This window comes from Sylvia atricapilla, chromosome Z (assembly GCF_009819655.1).
Source record: "Sylvia atricapilla isolate bSylAtr1 chromosome Z, bSylAtr1.pri, whole genome shotgun sequence".
In the NCBI taxonomy this organism is placed as follows: Eukaryota; Metazoa; Chordata; class Aves; order Passeriformes; family Sylviidae; genus Sylvia; species Sylvia atricapilla.
This window is the reverse complement of record NC_089174.1, coordinates 10,028,491-10,051,280: the sequence shown is the minus strand read 5'-3', so window position 1 is coordinate 10,051,280 and position 22,790 is coordinate 10,028,491. Positions and strand designations below refer to the sequence as shown.

At 39.7% G+C, this 22,790-nt stretch overlaps 1 protein-coding gene across 1 annotated transcript in view; it reads left to right on the top strand.

Moving 5' to 3' along the window:
• Positions 1-22,790, top strand: part of IL1RAPL2 (interleukin 1 receptor accessory protein like 2) — a 371,347-nt gene that overhangs the window by 206,967 nt on the left and 141,590 nt on the right. The window contains exons 5-6 of the mRNA XM_066338795.1: positions 1,734-1,920; positions 8,056-8,209. Of these exons, the coding sequence (XP_066194892.1) occupies positions 1,734-1,920; positions 8,056-8,209 (341 nt within the window). The remainder of the gene's footprint in view (positions 1-1,733; positions 1,921-8,055; positions 8,210-22,790) is intronic.

Genomic DNA, 22,790 nt, shown 5'->3' with positions numbered 1-22,790 from the left:
GTCTGCCAATACCTGCTCATGGCACACCTTTGACAAGAACCCATTTGCAGTGTTTTGCCAGCACTTGTTTAGCATGAAGCTTTGAGCTCTGGGGAAGTGTCCCTATAGACCTTTCTATTTTCTTCCTAACCACAGGCTCACTTGACAGAAGGAAATGTGAGAGAAGATTTGTCATGGAGCATGTTGGACTCTTATTTTTTTATATAAAAACACTGTCCTGGGTCTAGTTGGTGGGAGTGAGCAGCCAGCATCTTTAGTATGAGGGTGTGACTGATGGATCACATTCTGGATGCACAGGGCACCCTCTGGCCTTAGCTAAACCAGTGTGGGCAGAGCTGTGATAGAGGAGGCAGTGGCAAAGCCAAGATACCTCCCACAAAAGCACTCTACAGCTCCTTTCTATGGGACTAACCACCCAGCGTGACAGGTTTGCTACTGGCCCTCTTGGTAGTGGCACAATCAACTAAAATGACAGAATGATGCACAATGGGAGGAAGAGCTCTGTTACATTGTGGCTTTTTTCTCCACGCACAGGGTGAGGGGCAGAGCTGGCAGTCTGGGCTGCAGCTGCCCTGCCCAGACTGCCAATGCCCCACAGTACAGCAGGGTATGTGTCTGATAGTCCTGTTAAAGCTGCAAGGCTGAAGGAATTTAATCCTGTTTTCATGATCACGTGGAATAGGAAAAGATCTGGTTGTGTTTATTGTGCCCTAATAATAAAACAGCTCTCAGGATTCTTGGGATTTTTTGGTATCCCAGGCCCCAGCAATCACTGTGCTGTGGCCAGAGAGGGATCCTGAAGACCTGATTTTTGTGACAGGAGTTACAGCCATGGACAGTCCATGCTGGAGCAGGGGAGCACATGAGGAGAAAGAGTTGGTGGGGAGATGTTATGGACAGACAACAATCCCCCAACTCCACCCCTCTGCCACTTGGGGAGAGAGAGGTAGAGGAAGAAAAAGAGGATGTGAGTGGAATGTGTTTTAGCTTTTGTGTCTTTCTCACCATCAAACCTATTATAATTCGCAATTAATTAAAATATTTTTTTTCCAAGTGAAGTCTGTTTTGTCTGTGACAGTAATGGGTGAGTGGCCTCTTTGTCTTTTTCTTGACTCAATAACTTTTTAATTTTATTTTCTCCCCCCCATCCCATTGTGGGGAGTGAAGGGTGAAGCTGGTGGGAGGCTGGCAGCTGGTCCAGGTTTACCCACCACAGTATCATGTGCTGTAGAATTTTGTGCAGGAGTTCCTTCTCAGGCAGAAATCCTTCCTGTGTGATGTGCTTTAACATCCAGCACATAACCCTTCTTCTCAAATGTATGGTGCTGCACACTGGAGCGAAACCTCCTGAAGGTGGGAGAGAACAAGGGTGAGGATAAGTGTTGGGGAGGGATGCAGAGGAAATGGGAGAGTGTATCCTGACCAACATTTGTGATGCCAACATGTTCCTGTTCATAGACTTGCACGCCTGAAAGACCTGCTGCGCTGGGTTGGATCACTTGTCAACAATGTTTCTTCAAGGTTCTTCATAGTCTTCACAGTCAGTCAGAAGCGAGCCTTTATATTTCCTAGGAATTCCTCTGTGCTGGAAATGCACAGCATGGCTGTCACTGTTTGAATGTGTCACTCAAGTGTTTATGAAAATAAGAGCTTAACACCAAAACCTACTGTTACCAAAACAAACATGGTGAAAAGAAGGCAGGATAAATGAAACCATCTTTCTGTCCCGGCAGAAACTCAACGTATTGCATGAAGGTGTCCATGTCCTTGACGGTAGCTGAGAATGAATCTGGGCTTTGCTACAACAGCAAGATCAGATATCTGGAAAAATCAGAAGTCACGAAGAGAAAGACAATCTCCTGTCCTGATATTGAGGATTACAAAACAGCCGGTCAAGAGCCTGATGTGGTGTGGTACAAGGTAACTATTGCTGTTTTATTGCTGTTGTGCTGAAACTGCTCAAAACTTGCACTGTTTTCAGTGAAGCTTAGCCCTGACTTCCTCTGAAACCAGTGGTTTGTGACTGGTCTGGAGAGTGTTCTCTCAGTATTACAGTTTTGCAGGTAAAACTATCCATCATAGTTACTGTCCAGCAGAAGTCAGTATCAATGAGGATGTTCTGTAAGAGAGCTCACAGGACCTCTCTATCAGCAGTACCCCAATTTCCAAACCACAGTGCCTCTGTACCAGTTTGTACCTGGATGTGGTGTCTCCCTGCATGATACTGGAGTGGAATGGAGCCAGAGGTGATCAGCACCGCCAGCTTCAGTTGTGCTGCCCAATTAATTTTTATGGAGTCTGTCGGGTAATTTCACCAAGACTTGTAAATCTTTACCAAAGTCTCCTGGAGTCTGCACAGAAGTCTGCTGAGGTTCATTGAGTAACTGTCGTGAATCGATTAATTTTAACTGACATCACTTAGGTACTTTTACTACTTACCAGGTAACTCATCTGCCTGCAATTTCTCCAAAGCCTGTCAAGTATCATACACTGCTTTCATCAGCAGATGTACTGGTGATGTGTTTCTGTAGCTCCCCAAGGAAGCAGGAGAATGAGTAAAATATGGGTTGGCTGGCAAACACCAAGTAGTGAGACCACAGCAAGGTCTGGCAAATTTTGCCTGTTGTCTGGACCTGGGTCAAGGTCTGATTTGAAAAGTCCTCGGGTATTAGTTGAAGGCTAAGAGCCTCAACTAGAGAAGAATAAAGAGCTAAGAGTCAGAAGGAACCAGAAATAGTTGGGCAATAGGGACAGTTCAGTGGGACCTATGGAAAATAGAGTTTGGATTGTAGGATTTTAGGAGAAGCTTGATTTGGGTAATACAGACAGAAAACATACAAACTAGTTAAACCCTAAATTTACAATGCTTGATTTGCTAACTTTAATAACATTCTTTAAAGACAATTATTTTGTATGAAATAAGCAATATGGGCAGACTAGCAGACTTTTTCCTCCTTAGCAGATTTCAGCTGAAAAGAGCAATTATTAAAATTGTCATTTATTTGTTTTTTTTACAGAAATCTCACATATTTTACAGTAACAAAATGTGTGCCATAACCCGCTGTTAGTGTGAATAAAGTTTTTCTTTCAGCAGTTGAAGCTCTTTCTCTCAGCATATGGGTTGAAATTTTCAGTGCTGTTCATATGTGAAATATATGATTTAGTTAATCATAGAATATCCTGTGTTGGAAGGGGCTCACAGGGATCATTGATCCCAAATCCTGGCTCTGCTCATGAAGTCTGATATCTCAGAGCAAGGAGGATATAGAAGAGAAGCTGCTTCTTGCCCTCTCTACCTCTTGGTATTACTGGACAAGAGATCACTGAAGATCTCAATTTTTTGCAAAAAAAGGCTGAAAAATAGCCTGGCAGAAATGATCTTCAACTGTCATGGAGCAGAAATTAGTCTAAAGAAGATGCATGTGCAGCCCCACACCAGTAATGCTTTGTACTGACTAAGACAGGGAGTGGAAGAGTCTGTTCCACAATCCCACCCCTGTTGTCTGGGTGTCACAAACAGCTTGTGTGACACCGGGCTGGAGTGTGACAGCTGAGTGACAAACCATCACTGAGGTGAAACTGAACAGAATTGGTGTCATTGGATGATAACACTGAGACAATTGAAGTTGACAACCTTTAGTCTGGCTTGGTAGTGAAAAGAGACATGGGTGAGATAACCTACTGCATACACCTTCTTATCTATAATTAACAATTATGAGTTATCATTTTGGCTCCTAGGGAAACACCTTATTTACCTAGACTTGAGACAGGAAGCTCAGCAGTGTGCAATCACAATATTAATGCTGCACAGAAGGTGTGTATGTCAGGGAATCCCTTGAAACTTATTCTGGAACAGAGTTTTGGATATTCTAGAAACTATTATGTTACTGTTAATGAAAGTCTGCATAATCAAAAGTGGAGAAGTCCAATTTCTAGAAAATATATAATTATATGGATTTCAAAATAATTTGGTGAATACTGGGGTAACCCCTACAAATTGCAGGCTGGGACTTAAGAGCATGCTGTAGGAGGCAATGTGAGTAACAACAAACAGGTCCTTTCTCCTGAAGAAGAGTGTAAAGTGTTATCCTGCCTTAGGATCTGACCCTCACTTTCCAAAGAAGTCATCCATTTCTGGTCATAGCACACTGGATCCTCAAGTTTTCCCCTCTACCTTAGATTTTTCAGCTTGATGTGTACATAAAGGCACCTTCTTGAGTAAATCTGCTCCAGAGGGTCGGGTGGGAGCCAGGGGGAGAGTGAGGAGTATTCCTTTTCATTATGCTGGAATGTATAGAGATTTTCACTCAGGCAGAGAGTATAAGTTGTCTGGAATAGAACAGTAGATACATAAATAAACATGAGGAAGTCCTTGAGATTTCTTTCTTTCTCCTTTCTGCTGAAAGGAGAAATACTTGTGTTCATGAGTACCTGCCAGTTCACTGTTAGTCAGGGAGTTTGGACTTGTGACCTATGAAATACCATCAGACAGGACAGTGATGATGCCAGCCCACTGTGTGCAGAACCTGCTCTGCCTTCCAAAAGGCTTTTCTGTGTTGAGGGATTGGTGACTCTGAGCTAGTAATTGCATCAATTTACTGGGAGTTAACTGTAATTTAAACATGCTCTTAATTATGCCTGAATAGAATTCCACATGCTCACCCGGTATGTAATATAACATTTGCTGTGAGGATTTGTTTTAACAGTAGTATAAACTTAACTTCTGGCTAGAATTACACTGCATTAGATATTTATTTTTAAAGCTTTTCCCAATTAATGCCATTGATATATACACAGCTCAGTTATGCCTATTAGAACTGTTTTGACAAGACGTATGGGATTTTTTTTTTTTTTAAGTAAATGTGTGTGTCAAGGCATGATTGAATGAATGGGATTTAAGAGTAAGAGCAGTTTCATGAAAAATAGCTGACAGAGGGAAAAGGCATATTACATCTTGAGTGTGGAGTCTTAATCCATTTCCATCATGTTTTTTCTGCTACTGGGTTGAAAGGAGGGCTAAAAGAACAATAAAAATGTCAGGTGAAGGACAGGTAGTTGTTATCTACCCAGAAAAATAGACTTTTGAGGTACTGACACTTAGATTTCAAGGAAGAGAAAAAAAAAGCATAATAGTGCGCACCTTAGTTACTGGGGGGAAAAGCCCCCAAATGTTTCAGATGTCTAAGGAAAGTAGATATTCTAGAAAAAGAAACTTGCAGAGTCTTCTAGCAGGTAAACAGAAGCAGAAGCAGAAAAGAGCAATTAATTGGATAAAGCCTTTGGGGAGAACTTAGACCACCTTCCAGTACCTGAAGGGGGCTTAGGAGATGACTGGAAAGGAATTTTTCACAAGGGCATGTAGTGACAGGATGGGAGGGAATGGCTTTGGACTGAAGGAGGGTTTAGATTAGATATTAAATTTTTTCTTGTGAGAGTGTTGATGCAGTGGCACAGGTTGCCCAGGAAAGCTGTGGACTCCCAATCCCTGGAAGGGTTCAGCACCAAGGTGGATGGGGCTTGCAGCAACCTGGTTTACTGGATGGTGTCCCTGCCCATGCAGGAGAGTTGTAGTGAGATGATCTGTAAGGTTTCTTTCAACCTGAACTATTCTGTGATTCCATGAAATGAGTCATACAATCGAGCACTTACCCTTTTAGGGAAATCAGCAGACCTCCAACAGTAAAGTCTGTATTGTTTTCACAATGTAAAAACTAGTAAGAATTTTGTTTCTCAGCCATTTTCCAGCTTCTCCTCTTTCAGGCTTTTAAGTTTTATTTATTAAATATATAAACAAGCATTTTCAACATTTTAAAGCCTGCGTAGTCAGCAGAATAAAAATAATTAGCTGAAATTTGGGAAAGGCTTATAAATAATCTTTAATGGAAGTGTTTCAAGAAGATACAAAAAGAATAATTAGGAAATTAGCAGTACAATTCCACCAGGACAATTCCTTTATGTAAAACCACAATAGCACAAACATTGTTTTTGATAGATCATTAATCTTTGCAGTAGTAAATGTGTCATCCTTCTTATTGCAACCTTGTATATAAAAATATAAAGCATATAAAAATGTATCTTCCATCCCTTTGTTCCTATACTTTAAAAAATGAAGTAGAGAATATAAAACTGGTAGTACATGGTAGATTATTTCCATGCTGCACTAAAGGGTGTGCATCTGAAATATGCTTACTTTGTGTGTGCTGGGAATTGTATTCCTTCTAAATTAGGATTGAATAGGACTGAATAGTATTCTTTGCCCAGTGTTCAGATTTAACCTACACTCTGAGTAGATGATTGATGTATGTTTCAATGGAACTAAAATATTGAGGTCAAATCAGAAAGGATTTAATGGCATTTCCTGGCTCAGATTTGTGTCCTGAGTGAGTCTCAGCACAGTAGATGGGATCTGGTCATTCTCTATCACCAGTGTTAACTAAAGTTCACTTGCAAGATGAGATGATGCTTCCCTTACAGCTGTACTTTGCAAACAGAGAGAGGTAACAGAGATCACTCTGTGACCTGCAGTAGTGTTCCACAACTTCTGAATCTGAAATCTGATCATATTGTAACTGAATTTGGCCTCCTAGGGACAGGGAGGTTTCTTCAGTGCTCCCTTTTCGAGTGCAAGGCCAGAAACTCTCAGTCCTATTTTTTTATTTTTTTCTATTGTCACTCTTTAATTTAGAATCTGACATGGATTCAGAACGCGTATGGAGTCCATGAAAAATTTATGTTTGTGTCACGCTGATCTCTTACTGTGGTACAACGTATTTGCATGTTGACGTATTTTCTTGTTTGGTTGTTTTCTTAAGAGAAAGCTTTGTTCTATTTTGTTTTCTGTGTTTCTGACACTGCTGTTGCTGATGAGCAGAAAATGGGGCATAGGTGTGGGCATGTCACCAGTCTCTGAAGTTGCTGAGCCTGATGTAACTGATGGGAGACTGCAGCAGTCTGAGAGTTTATTCCAAGCTGCCACCTTGAGAGAGGGAGTAGAGGGGCATTGAAGATACTCAGGCTCTATGTTGCTTTGTTTTTCCTGGGTACAGGATTAGCCAGAGGCTCTGAAACTGCTGGGACTACTGAGTGCTTCAGAGAAGTCAAAAAGTATGATTTTGTTGCAGAACAGGCTTGATGTTAAAGATATTCAGGGACAATAAATCTTAAGGAGCCATTTTCAAGAGACAATGATTAGATTTGGCCCATGATTTTTTGTTCAGAACATTCCAAGAGCAATTCAGTCATGAGTGCTGATCACATGGAAAGCAACTGATCTGCCTGCAAGGATCCAGTGGTTTAGGAAGGGGAGAGCTTCTTCTTGCTCTGTATCACACTCTATCCAGAAGGACTCAAATGCTGTTCCAGTAGGACCACAATTTGTTGCAATGAACCTAAATCTGCTGAACTAACAGCTCGCCCTGTGGGTGAAGCCTGTGAAAGTGGCAGACTTTCAGTACCATGTCCTGCATCAGAGGGTGCATGTGGGGATGCTGTTGCAAAGTAGCTGGTGATGGGAAAAGGCTGAATCAAAGCTCAGCAGGTGTTGGAGAAGCCAGTGATGAGAAATAAGGCTGTAAGGAAACCAGGCTTCTGAATTCTCTCAAAAAACTGCTGTTCTTCCTGTTTTCTTCTATTGGTAAATGGTTCTGGCTTGGGATTATGTTTAAAATTTGCCTTCAGGCTAGCTCTTAACAGATGTTGCCCTTACTCCCTTCAAATAGAGACGTATTTTAATGGTCCATCCTAAAGGAGATGTCTCGGCAGTTGTTATGAACAAAAAGAAGATACTTAACCATTGCTTGAGGGCACCATATATTAAACACAGGCCCATGTGATACAGTAGGAATAACTGAACCTTAAAAACATTTCTGCTTAATTTCAGTCCTCAAATTAATTCCAGTTCCAGATCTCTATGCTTTCTGAAATTAGATTTGAATTTTAATTGCAAAATAGATCTAGGTGGTGGTTTCTTTATGTATAATATTGACAATCTGATCAGGCAACACTGTCTTATGTTGTACACGCCAGGTAATTTTGGCACCGGCTTTTTTTCTGCAGGAATGTGAGCCAAAAATGTGGAGAAGTGTTGTAATTCAGAAAGGAAATACTCTCTTAATTCAAGAGGTCCAGGAAGAAGATGGAGGAAATTATACCTGTGAACTGAAGTTTGAAGGCAAGCTTATACGAAGAACGGTTGAATTCAAGGTTACTGGTAAGAATCTTTTTTCTATGTCAATAGGAAAAAATAAAGCTTTGAAATTATAGGAAAAAATTATATTCACATGTTGATGAAATCTGTCGGTGTATCTGTTTGATAGAAGTAACTTGAAAGCATATCCCAGTAGCTGAGCAGTCAGGAAATTTATATCAAGATCTTCTAAAATTCCACAGAAGAGTAATTCTACCTTTTGCTCTGTAAAAAAAACTGGAAATGCTACATATTTTAAGGTTTCATTTTATTTCTGATTATCAGCTTTTCTAGTCTAGGGATTGTCTTTAGAGAAGAGTCTGGCAAAGCCTGTTCCAAGAATGAAGTTAGCAATATTGAACTGTCAACTCAGGTCATGCACTCTATGGTTCTGACTCCATGTAGTATTTACCAGACAACAGTATTTTTCGGTCTATTTCTGCCAGGTATCAAAAATGAACAGCTAAACGAAGTATTGTCTACTGATATATTCCTGCTCCCTTTTCTTCCCACTGTACACTATGACATATATAATTATTATTTTCCTGTCTGTGGAACTTTGCAACTACCTGGAAACAGTTGAGGTTTTCTTCAGCCTTTCACACAGAACCATATAAACAAATGATTAGGTGTTTTCCCCATATACTGATTAAAACAGGGCCCTACTCAAAGCAGGTGGAATTCCTTTCTTTTATCCATCTGAATTATTCCATATGATGTTTCTAATATGTTATTGAAAAAAATGTCTTCCCTTTATTTTGAGTGGAATCTGTTTTTTTATTCTTATCCATTATTCTTCATTTTCAGTGAGTTCTTTTCCCTGTGTGCCCTATGTCATGTGAGCCTTTATTGCCCATTTTTGACCATGGACAGAACTCTAAAGTATTGATTTGACCTACCTGACCCTAGACCTGAGACATGAATGAAGATGTAATGAATGGAGATATAATACCTGCTTTTTGGATAGTTGCTACCTTAGGTAGTATGCTGGTCTTCAACCAAAATGTGAACTAACTTTGACAAAGTGAAAATGAGATGCATTTAACTCAATTCCTCACAATGGATATTCTATACTCTCCCCCTCATCATGACCTTGCTAGAAGTCATATGTTCTCTTCACTATTTAAACACTATGGTGTATTTATACTTCACCATTCAAGGAATTTGTCCTAAACTAAATAAAGTGTTTATTACAGTTATTTCTCTTATTAAAAAGTTTACTATCTGAATTATTTAAAATGTAAATATGAAATACACAAGTGTTCTCCTTTTTTCAAAATGCTTGAGAAGCAGAAGATCTTTCCCCTTTTAATTTGGTGTGAATTCATATTGCATTAAATTTTGTTTAGTTTATAAAAGCACGTATGTTTGTAAACAGCTTTTCCAGATGGAAATGTTTGGGAGACATGTCTGATGTTTTGTGTTTGCTGGTTGAATCTCTCTAGATACCTGAAAGGGGCTAGTAAAGTTATGTGAATGAAAACCTAAAAAAGTGGATAAAAACCTAAAATATGTGGATAAAAACTACAAATGTAATAGAACCATGTAAGCATATCATCTCACAGCTTGGTTAAGCAAGTTTGCTTCTCCCGGTTTTGTTTTTCTTCAGTTTGTGAATTTTACATGTGTGTAGGTTTAGATCTTTGTGGGGGAGAGGTCAAAGAAAACTTGTACAGCAAACAGCAAAGGATTGCTTGTGTTGTGTGTCTGTCCAAGCCAGGTGAGGGGGTCCTGAGGTCAGATCACAGCTGGGAGAAGGTACATGACATCCTTGGGACTTGGTGGGATAAATGTTGTGGTCCTTCACGGACATCCCAGTATGTCCACATCTTTCTTATAATGGAATTTGTGTTGCACTGGGCCCCATTTTTCGTCTGTCTGAAAATGAGTTCTCATCAAAATATTGTACCAGGAGAAGCTAGAGGGAGAACCAGTGCTCTAACTTCTGAACCTGCTGGTCTTTAAAATCACTATTAGCAAACACTGCTGATGGCTGTGGTAGAATTGTCTCTGCTAGCCTGCAACACACATGTGGAGAAAAGGATCTTGCTTGCAGCTTTCTTCTGAAGGAGCTTGTAATGCTGTTTCTGTTACTGGTACTTATTACCATGCCTGAATTGGCATTTATTGGCAAGTGTCTGAGTTCCTCTGACATAAAGATTGTGAACAGAAAGGCTCTATTGGGCACTGCTAGCAGCCATAGTAACCTGAAATTGTTATTGAAGAGTTACTCTGAAAATGAAATGGGTAACTCCGTGTCTCCCTTGAGTAAGGAGAGATGCACTGCCATGGAGAGAGAGGAAGCTGGCTTACATTCCCTTTAGTCTTTCAGGTGTTTGCTAAAGTACACAGTACACAGTACTGGTGTACAAAGTACACCAGTTAGGTGGATGAAGTTATTTATCTCTTGATTGTAAGACAAGGATCTTTTCTGCTTTGAAGTCATATCAAATATGGTACATGAGGTTTTTAGTCCTTTGTGAAGATTCTGGTAGTTATGTAAGTAGCAATATGAAATATTTGCTATTCATAGCTAAATGCGGAACGGGCATCTAAAGTGAAACTTGAAATCAGAATAAATGCAGTGCTGTCATAACAGAAGTTACATCAAAAGCTTTAGGAAAATTTCAAGGCATAAGAGCCAGACACACCATTTTAACTTGCTGTTGGTAAAACTAATCAGAATAGTTAATGAGATCCCAGACAAATGCAGCAGTTTTGCTGAAGATGTGATCCCACAAGCCAGCCTGATCAAAGTTAACAGCAGACAAGAGAGCAGTTGTGGGCTGAGTGAAGGACGACTGCCTGTTTGGTATTTATGTCAGTGTTGCCTGAGGATTTTTTTCAAGTAGAGGCTTTCAGTTGGGGACATAACCCATCTCTTATTATTTAGTTATCCAGCAAAGTCCAGTGATGTCATTAGAGCTGTTAGAAGGTGTTGCCTTAACTTTCTGTGCCAAGGTGTCAGTGCAGTTGTCTTAATGCTGTGCCTGTGGCAGGGAGCTGCAGGGACAGTGTGTGCTTTCCTTGGATCCTGTCTTGCCTTCTGCCTTTGCAAACCCAAATGGAAGATCTCAGTGGGCCAGTTAGAGGTAGGAGGACAATTCCTCCTCCTTTTCTTCTGTGACTAAGTCATGATATGAGGAACTATGAGATAATTTGTAAGAAAGAAAGGAGTCATAGATGGAAGCTGAAAGCTATCAGTTTGTGATGCCTGGCCAGGGGAAGACAGACAGAGGGACCTGAGTGGTATTGGCAGGTGAGCAGAGCAGAAAACAAACAAATCAGATGGCATTTGCAGGAAGGGGCAGCTGGACATAGGGCTGGCAGTGTCATCGTCTGGCTGCAGTGGGTAATGAACAGCTGAGTTCATTCAGCTGATAAAAGGCTTCAGAGGCTGTACTCTTCAGGAGTAAAGGAAAGGCTTGCAGCCTAGAATATATTTGAAAAATATTTTGACATGAAGTATTTATAGGGACAAAATCCTGAGCTACAATACAGCACTAATGAGCAGTGCCTAAATCTTGGTGTTTGGGTGCATCTAACAATAATAGATTGTCAACAAACCAGCTTTTTCATCACTAGTTCTTCATCGGTTTGTTATATTATGCAGACAGATGTGAAACAAGTCTTGTCAGCCTTTTTGCTGAAGAAACACGACAACAGTGTTATCTCTTAGCAAATAACACATAACCCTTCAGTCTATGTAAAAAAAATGTATTGATACCATTTCACTTTGCTTCTTGGTAGCTTTGGTGAGACAAACGAGAGAGATTAGAAACTGTGATCTAGGGTTCTATAGTGTAAAAATGGGATTCTAAAACGTAATGAAAACTTGGTTTTTAATCAGATAATAATTAGAGTGCACCTATTTAGAAAAAAAACTGAATAAACTAATATAAAGTTACAGATGACCTACATTATTAGAATTTATTAAAATTACAGTTATTCAGGAATATCAACAATCAAGAGCATGTTAATGCATATTGTAAATGCCAATGTTTATTGAAGAACAGTTATACTATTCAGATTAAAAGAAAAAAGAACCCAAACATAGGAAGTAATGTTGGTTTTGAAAGGCAATTTATGCATCTTGTTTTCCCCAGCCCTGCCAACAAGTTTACTTTGTCTTGAGGCACAGCAATGTTTCAATAGCTTTGAGGGTGAAAAGGTGCCATTGTGAAAAACTCCTGCTGTGTTTATTGCTCCTTCTTTTTCCTTGGAACACTGGTCTGTAAGGGCACAGGCTGAGAACAAGATGCAAGGAGGCATATCTTGGAGGTTTAGGAAAGGGTGATGCCTCTGAGAGGGGAGCAAGACCTGCTCTCACAGCGTGGCTCTGGTGCTCTGGCAGATGAGGCTCTTTCGCAGGGATGTGTTTCTTCAGGGACAGTTGTGCTAGTGGGAGAGGTTGCCCTGTTCTTTCTGCTGCCTATGGAAAGAGGTGATTTGTAAACTTGTACTGGTGAATTATTTTCCAGTATGACAGCAGAAGGTGGCCATCTGACCAACTTCATAAACTGCTGGTGATGGATTGGAGTGACATGCAGGAATTACTGGACCACTCTGTCCGGGAGCTCTGTCCTCCAAGTTTCCTTCATCCTGTACTCTGGCATATTTTTCACAGGCTGCTAAAATGCCTGGCTTTTCCTAAAAGTCATTTATGCAGCAATATCTGTTTTGACCATCGTAAATGACAAATTATTCCACATGGCTACTTGAGTTGAATGTTTCTGCCTGAATTCACTCTTTGATCATAGTTTTTCAATTAAATTCTTTCAAGTCTCATTACATCTCTCACTTTTCAAATTACACCTGCTGCTGTTGTTAGATTTTGTTTGTGGGTTTGGGACCCCTTTATTAGCAAAAGTAGTTGATGGTGATTTGCTATTGTTAAACCAAGGAGATGAATTGGATTTAGAAGGGCAAACAATTAGTTGGACTTTCCAGCAGCTCCAGTGCTGTAGAGAGAGAAGCTACAACAAAAGAAGTAAGGGTATGAGTTAAAGTATGTCCATTATTCAGTAATGATTGTTTTTCTGCCCATTTTTAATCTTCTTTGAACTGAATATGCTACTTTACATTATTATAAGTTGAGGCTAGTGACACATTAGCGGAATTTACTGGGTGCTGATCAGAGTCAAATTTATACTTGCAGTAATCTGTAGTTTGTGGTGGATAAGGTATTGTCACCTAAGTCCTACAAATGATGGGTTGACTGATAACATTTTTGACTGCTGACAGTTTCCAGAATAACCACAGCAAAAAGAGTTAAGATAAATTAAAAGCTTATTTAAACTGACCTTCATGAAACATGAAGGTCCTTCCAAGTCCTTTGGAATTGAGACTATTATAAGGGATTTATTTTTATGGTGTGAAATATAAGAGAATATATATATATATATATATATATATATATATATATATATATATATATAAAAGAAATATAATATAAGAAAAGCAGGTGGCTGAGGAGCAGAAGCTGAACTGAACATCCCCAGCAGTTTTGTGTGGTGACAAGTCTTGTGCTTGGGACACGCCTGGGCTCTGGTGTGCAGGGGTCCCTCAATTGTGAAGGAGCTTTTCCAGCAGAGCCAGTTAACTTGTTTGCATGATTTTTGGTACCCAGACTAACTCTGACATCTCTGCCTGGCATTGTACTCTACAGAGAAGGCAGAGCCTCTGGATTCTGATGGAGGCTGGACATGCTCCCATTCTCCCATTGTTCCTTTATTTTCTGCGCCTTTATATTCCACCATTTTCTTTGGAGATGAGATGAAGTAGCTATTGTTAGCACCATTTAATCATCAAATAAAGCAGTAACATCAATTAGAGCACTGTGTGAAAATAACATTAATTTCCATTTATGTAATTTTAACATCAAAGGTCATATTGCAACACTTTGTATTTCTGATTTTGTTATGTAAAATTACTTCTTTGTTGTAAGCGGATATATTTTATTTTGACTTGTGGCTGTATTATTTTTAATAACACATATAGCTACTAACGTATGTTACTGAATTTTTTCAGCATTTCTGAAATGAAGTGTTTTGAATGCTTCTGTTAATTTTATTTTTAATTGATGTTTTGCATGAAAATTCTTGTGAGATACCAAAATTTTCCCCAAATGCAAGCTATTCCTTTCAGCACTCAATATCTCACCTAATCCCTGGGATCTGGGAGTTGCATGAAGTGCAGTGGTGTTTTATTTTTGATTTTGGCCAGCAGCTCTGATGAGAGCTGTTAGCTCCCCTCTCCCTTATTTGTTTGTATTTTCAAGCATGGGTCAGAGAGTCTGTTGTCTCAAATAAAGCAGAAAACATTTCAAGGAAAGCCTAAAGCAGCCTGTGAATTTTCCTGATGAAACAGCCTGAAAAGCACTCCAAGGTAAAACATGGTGACGTGTGGATGGTGGTAGCTGCTCTGGCCTTCAGGGTTTGCTCCTCCTCACTTCCTTGCATGGCCAGTGCTGGCAGGCATGGGGAGTGTTTGCTGTACTCGGAGCTGTCTCAGTTTTTCTGGAAGCAGATGTTTCTTCCTGAGTCCTATATTTGTTTAGCTCCAAATCTCCAAAAGAAAAATTTCCCCTGTTTAGTGTTCACCAGAATTTTTAAGTTATATTGAAGCTGTCAGCAGCTGTAGGATCCAGGGATATGCTTTTTATTCTTTCCCTCCTCTGCTGGCTTGGTGGCTTTAGCCCGTCTTTGCCTGCTGTGAACAACATTCCGGTCACTCCCAGTGCTTGGCATTCCCCTCCACTTCTGACCCAGCCCAGGATACCTGTCCCCTGTTGTATCCCCTGCTAGTGTTCCAACCAGAGCTATTTTTTGGCAGCAAATGGACTGTTTCCAGCTGAAGATTCAACTCCTGCTCCCTGTAACTTCTTGGGGAGCTGCTGGAGTACAGTCAGGAATTTTGCCAGTTTCTGCTTTAGCCCTCATTTTTGTTCTTAACAAGCATTTTTATCTGTAAATCTGAACTCCCTCCCATACTTTGTAATACAGACAGCAAAAATCCCTGTGCAGAAAGCTCCCAGAGCAAGGGAGTGATGGATGTTTGAACCCCGTTTCCTTGGCTGATATAAGGTTGTATCTCACACCTTGGCCTGGGAGAATCCAGGGAAAAGGGAGCTCACACTGAGGTCCTCCTGGCACCTGCCTCTGTGCCATGGTGGCTTTAGGTACCATTACCCAAATAGTGTCACAAAGATACAATGATTAACCTACCAGGGCTGCTGAGCTCAAAATAAAGTGTGCATTTTCAGATTTTTCTCAAATGTAATGTAATGTAATGTAATGTAAGCAGTGAGGAGGGATAAAAAACTGGTAAGATTTTTCAGTTACCTTTTAAGTTCATAGTGTTAGTACATTCCATTGACTAATGGACTGTATTTGTAGTGGTAGATGCAGTGGTAGATTCCAGTTTTCCTCCTGGAAAACATACTTTAACATTCTTTTCATAACAGAACTTTTGGCAATATTTGAGTCCAAAAGAGAATAAATGAAAAGAATCTGGAGAAACTGATTGTTCATGAGAAGAAGTTTACAAAATAAAAGGCAAAGAGAAAAGCAGCTTGCTTATGACTGCAGTTCTAACAATTGTGAAAATTAGATATTTGTTAATTTGAAAATGAAACCTTGAAGTGAAAAAGTGAAATCTGCAGAATTGGGAGAGATACTGCAGATTGTTTGGGAACAGAAAATCCTTCCTGTTCACTTATAATATTGACATGTTAAAATATATAACATGTACATCATATCTCAAGTGACATTTACTTGCTTATTTAAATTACACATTTCCATAGCAAGACTTCATCTCTTTTCCTTCTTTGCAATATCTTGACACAGTCAGGGAATCATTTTTTCATTAAATGCAAGGGACATCATAAAGCCTGCCCAAATTAAGTTTTTGCTGAGAGTCCCAAGCCTTAAAAGATCTGTGGTAGGAGATACTGTTCTTAGCATTTCCTCTGCTGCACTTTCTTATAAATGATGCATTGCATCTTCTAGTATTTTTATTTTCTAAAGGAAACCTTTCTTTCTGTGAGAGAAACAAGGCAGAAATGGGTTAAATGCTGACAAATACAGTACTTAAAGACCAGGAAATGAATTTCACAGCTGGGTTCTCAAACCATTGCCAAAATAACTATCTATTTAAAGCTACGTATAGGAAGTACCAACTATTAGAGTTTTCTTTTGATATATTTTACGTGATTTGTATTAATTTTTACCAAGGTCTTTGTTTTGTAAATATTAGTTTTCTGTAATACAGTAAAGTATTTATCTTAAAACTTTAATTTCAACTCTGATTTGTTACGTCTGGCATCCTCTTAACTCCCTCAGACAGCTAAGCATGTTTCTGTGGTCAAAGCAGACTTTATTGCCACTGATTTCTATAGTGACTTTAGTTTTCTATCTACCTCAGGCGAAGCCCAGTATGATCCAGCAAGAGAAATGTGTCCATTTGCTTTTGACCCCATTTGGAAAATGGAGCAATTTCTCTGCCTTTTTCAGAGTATTTCTTGTTCAACCATGCAAAAACCCCATTATAAATCTGCAGCAACTTCTGTGTCTGCAAATAATCAACAAGAAAATTCAGTCCAAAGCATGGTATCAGTACAATGAGAGTGTCCATTCACTTGGAAGAAGTGACAGTCCTGTTCTGTCTTTTGACATCTTTTTTCCACCTGACACCCAGCAAGGTCCTGATAAATTTGACCAGCTATTCTGGTTTCAAGAGCACCTCATCAGAGCCTGTAAGGTGAGGATCTGGACAGTGTCTGAGGGATGTATGCGTCCATTTGTGGTTGCTGTGTGAACTGTGTCACTGTTGAAGTGACAACAAAATATATCCACAAAGATAAAAGCTCCTTTGTTTGCAGTCCCTCAAGTGACCCAGATTGATGATTTTTCCATTCACCAGAGTGACCTGTTAATACAGGGTTCATGAAAAATGAGATTGAAAGATAAACATTAGGTATTACTGCCATGTCTTCCGGAGAAACTGCAAGTTCTAAGGGCAGTGAGAAATGTAGCAATATGCTGCAGTCTATGAATTATATATAGTGTCAGTACTCTTGGCACTTTCCTTACAGCTCCTCAGCCTGCCTTCCTGGCTCATGAACATGCAAAGTAATTAGAATGGCAAATAGCATTAGTTTTTATTGACCTATGTTGCCCCCTAGTTCTCTGTCATGTTCTTGAACATCATGGCTTTTTCCTTCCACCTTAAATCAGCAGTTTGCTGTTTGTAGCATTGATTATTTGGTATTGTCTAATTTATTGATGCGGACAGCCAAGGCTTCCACTCATGTTATGGGTTGCTCATTTCTCCAATGATCTGTCTTTGTGCAGAGCAACTGTAGCTCTCTGAATCACTGACTATATACTGTAAATGTCAGATACGAGCTCCCACTTTAAAAACTGCTGCTCATTCCGGCAGCTGCTGTGCCACTTCCTCTAAGTGTATTGTGCTTTCAAGTAGTGGAGGTGACTTAGTATAAATTATAGGATTGTGAGGGTTTTGCCCACAATAGTGAGGTAAAGCACACACACTGAAAGAAACTTGTATGTTTTCATTTTCTGTGTTAGAGGAGACTTCCTTCATCATGAAAGTGTAGGCTGGATGCTCTTTCTTCTTTATTAATAATAGATAGGCAGATAGATGCACAGACACAAAATAACACTGCCCCTGAAACCATTTTGCTAATGGTAAAATAGATACACTTGAGTGAGCAGATTGCCTTGTCCACTGAAAATGCAGCTTTCCCACTCAGCGAAACTGCAAATCTTGCCTAATGTTTTGTCTCCTAAAAAAAGCTTGAGAACAGGGAGCAATGACTGTCTTGTTCCTTTGAAATGACTGGAGAAATTTTAATAGGTGAATAGCACTGCTTTAACTTGAGCTGGAGATCAGGATTATATTTTCACAGCACAATGTTGACGCCTTTCAAAACTGGTTTGTGCTGCCTGGCACTTGTAGCTGTGTATCTGAGATGAAAAGTTCTGCTGTGGAAGGAATAGTGCTCGCTACTGAATTGTCAGCATTATTTCTTGCTGCAGTGATGTGATCCTCAAAGGTGCCTTATTCAAGTGCCTGTTTGGCCTGACCCTGTTTAGCTTATGAGATCTGACAGTAGTAGTATTGCTTCAGGCTCTGATGTTGCTCTTATGAAGTTCACCAGAAGACTGGAGCTAATAACTTACTGATGTTTGCTCTGTGCCTTGCAATTTTTAAGTTGAAAGGACATACAAAAATATGCTCTGTGTGTTAAGTACCTTGTTTGTCTTTGATATCATGGAGCAGCATGGAAAATATGTTCTTAATTTTCATCAGCACCAACCAAGCTATTCTTTGTCTTTCATAGCATTGATTGACCTTTTGTAAGCAGAAAATAAAATAAGCATTCAACTGAATTTGTATTTAGGTGTTTATTACTCCAGCCTATTTCAAAGGGCTGGGTAGCTACTCTGTTACAGTAGACTTACATGTACTGACATATTTACTGTGTGTATTGAGTGGTTTTTGCAATGCAAGCATGTTTCAGTAAATAAAATCAATTTGCAGCCAATGGGAATGCAACAGTAAGTGATTTAACTTTTCATCTTTTTCTTTGGCTTAAAATGAAAAGCTCTCCAAGGTCTTTTTTATGACAAGCCCTCTGGGCTGAAGTACTCTGCGAAAGTGCAGGAAATATAAAGTGCAGAATTGCAAACCGAAATGATTTAACAGTAAAATTAATAAACAATATAGTCATAAATTTCTAAGGCAGCTTTGGGTTCTTATCCTCTGTTTTTTTCTGGAATAGCCTAGCAGTGGACCTAAAGTCCTGTTTCCCCTCAGAAAGGGCAGTGTGTCCGTGCGGTCTCTGATTTTATTCTATCTTGGCTGGTGCTGGTTCTCCTGTGTGGGTACCTGTCTGCCAGGAATTGGTCTGAGATAATTTCATAATCAATTGAGATGATAAAAGGGCTTTGGTATATTGAAGGATGCTAGATCCAAGCACCAGATGGCTTTTCATCTTTATACAGTACATATCACATTAGCAATCCAGTTGCGGAGAGTTGAGCTGCCCATCCTGGGCCAGGAGTGGTTATAGTTTCTGGCAGGGAAGGAACCAATTTGCCATAAGTTGTGTGTGCCCTTACAGCTTCTCTGTAATACACTACCATGCTGCTTTTTCTTCCTTAATATAAAGTAAGATTTACCTGGAACAAGACCCTGCCAGGGCTGTGGCAGCTCTGTAACCACTAAGTGGCCATAGCAACTGCATTTAGGCAGGTGTTTTTAAGGAGAGTGTTATCTAAATATTGGTGACTGTGCAGTAAAGCAATTAGATTTAGTGATGCCATTTGTGCTTCTCTTGGGATATGCACATGTTGCAGAAATACAGGCAACTTAATTTGTAAATGAAATAAGAAGGGTGCTCAGTGGGTCCTTCAGCATGGTGTGGATACCACTGTGAGGGAGACAGACCTCACAAACATGGTGAAAAGGACTAGATGGGGAGAGAGTAAGAGCTTTGTTACTTGGTTTTCTGATATAAAAGTCTCTTTGAAACAGGTGAAAAACCTAATCAAAGTATCAGGCTGATGAAACGTGATTTTTCAGAAAAACATGTGTTTTGTCAGAGAGGAATATTAGCATTTGCCCCCTTAAGAAATGATTTTTTCTCTTCAGAGTAAGAATTCTGTTCTGGGAAGAACTGCAGCTTTTCTGTGTTGTTCTCCAGAGGGAGAGAATTCATTGCTTTTCTATCTAAAAGACTTTTTCTATCACTTGACAAAGAAGCTGCCCTAAAGCTTTGGGCAGTGCAGGACTCAGAGGAAATACTGTGATCACAGACTGCTGCTGGGAAGAGAAGATGGTGAAGAGGTCAGTCTGGAAATGTGGAGTCCTCAAGGGTCAGAATTGTGGTTCCTACACCTCCTAGCAGTGACAGAGCCTGTTACGTTCTCACCTTTAACAGGTTGCATACAATGTTTCATTGTTTACTCCTGTAATGAAGTTAATTCACTGTGGGACTGTTTGTCTTAAACAAACTTATCTTCTGTGTTAGTGGCTTCCTGTGAAGGACTGTTCAAGTTCCTCTAGATCATGGCCACATGACTGAAGCAGTATGCTAAAGCATGGAAATTCTTTCAACAATTTCCTCAAGGAAAGTTATCAATGTCTTCATTCCAGAAAAGCAGGATCACGGAATTGAGCACAGCTATAATGTACATGTCGAATCATTCTATTTGTGGGGGGAAATGCCTCCTTTTTGGGTTTTATTTTTAAGGTCTGCTCTTTCTCCACCTTTCAAAAATGAATAATTCTATTCCCCAGTATCTACTGTTCTGGCACTGCAATGAGAATTGTGCATTTTATAAGCAAATACTGAGGTTTATTTCCGCTGGTGCTCCTGATATGGGGGAAGAGTTAATAGGACACATCATACTCTGAAGATAAGGAGTGTGAATTATATATATTAGTTTAATGTAGAAGATATGGACTGGAAAGAAAGTTGGTTCCTTTCCATTAAGTTGCGGGAGGGTCATAGAAACAGCTTTGAGCACCTCCAAAGTCTCTGGCTATCTGCCACCAGATCTATATTCCCCATCAGCCCAGACCTCATTTTAATATTTAAAATGGTACTTACTTTCTTTTCCTAGCCCTCAAAAGGCCTTTAATTCTTTTCCTCTTTCTGCCAGTGCTCAAGCTGCTACAGCTGTTGCTGTCACATTTAATAAGGACTTTGCAGAGTTTAAATATTGTGTTGTTGCACCAGCTTTTCTTTGGTGTGAGAGAAGGGATTTGTTAAGTTTGGGTGCTTCTCACTGACACTGCTGCTGACATGGGGTGTCACCTGAACATGACAGGAACTTGTCACTTGCCCTGGTACTCATGTGAAGCGCCATGTGGTGCCTGATACCACAATGCAGCCATGGATGGAGGTGCTGCAGACAGATGCCATCCAGTGTGGAGCCCATGCTGACTTTTCCCAGGGCTGTGGTATTTGAAAACATATGTTTTTCAAATAAGAACACAAAAATGATCACACTGCAGTTCCTAACCTATAGTTGCAGCATTACACTGACTTAGTGGTTGCATAGTTCTCATTTGAAAATCACCTGTGATCCTGTGGTTGTTTTTATGCAGTAAACAGGTAACTTTCCCTTGCTTAGTTGTAGGTGAGGTGAGAAACAAGACAACAATGTGGACAGGAGCTTGACATTTCAAAATGTAAGAAGGAGGAGGAAGTGGGACTAAAACTTGATGTCCTCATGCCTACAGTAACTTAACTACTTATTGAAATATTCTTCTCCCTAGCCTATGTATGTGTCAATCCAGCTGAATATAATTGGGGCTGTTTACTGTGACAGACAATCAAAATTCAAGAAAAACTTGGAAGAAAATACTCAGGTCCCAGTCTGCAGTGTCTGCTATATACCCTCCTGTGTACATTATATCTCTCCCTTTTTTCCTTCCCCCCAAATCCTCCATCTCTCTGCACAACCAAGCTAGATATTTACATTCATTCTCAATGTTAAACTGCATTTAAAAAGTCCATTTTCTTCCTGAAGCTATTAATCTTCTTTCTGGACCTTTGATGACATCCACTTCCTTTGATTCCAAATCATTCTCATGTTTTCAGTATGACAGAAAGTGATTTTATTATTTCCCCTAACACTAAAAAATGACCAACCTGTCTTGTTAGGATTTCTTCTGAAGTATCCAGGTGAAAAGAGCTGAGCTATGGGATATAAAAGTATTGCTAAACCACGACATTTTAAGGAGTTGATAATGAAGTCTCAGTTAAAAAAGAAGTTACTGTGCAATGCATATATTTTCATCTGAACATTACAGGCTGTTCTTTTCTTTAAATTTTCTGGGTGATGAAGGAAAATAGAGAAGTGCTCATTTTGGTAAAAATACTACATTTCAAGAATATTATCAATTATATTTGGATACCTCATGGCATGTTTCTATCCTTTAAATAGGATTGATTTTGGCTTAGTGTGCTTTTACTGCTCTGATTCTGCCTTAATTCACAGACATTTGCATTTCTCTGCTTTCCCTGTTGGTGACACGCTTGGTGAGTAACAGCTTGCTGGGTTTACATTATGAAAATAAGAATAGGAAATGAAACTGCAGATCCTTATCGTCAAGTAAAGATGCCTAAATTAGAGGAAATCTTTCTGTTGTTCTTGTGTTTACTAAATATAAGGGCATAGTCAAATCCCAGAGGCTGATGCGAGAAACAGCTGCAAGTATGGAAAGTGGCAGTTTAAATTCCCAAATCCGTGACATAGCCATGCTTGTTAACCCAGAACAAAGGAAAATTAAACCCAGAGATTGTTTCCATCCTTGAGGTTTTCTGTCATTCTAATGCATGCCTAAATGTCTGGCTGAGAACTTATAACCAGTCTGTGCTGTATCATCATGGAGAAAGAAAGAGTCTCCAAAGGATGAGTGCAATCTGTGACCCAGCACCAATAATCCAAATCAGTCCAAAGACCTGTTAGAGATATGGAAGGAGGCAGCTAAAACAGGTGCCTGAAAGAATCCAAGGACTCAACCAGCTCAAATCAGCAGCAGAAATGAAGGAGACAGTGCTGCTTTG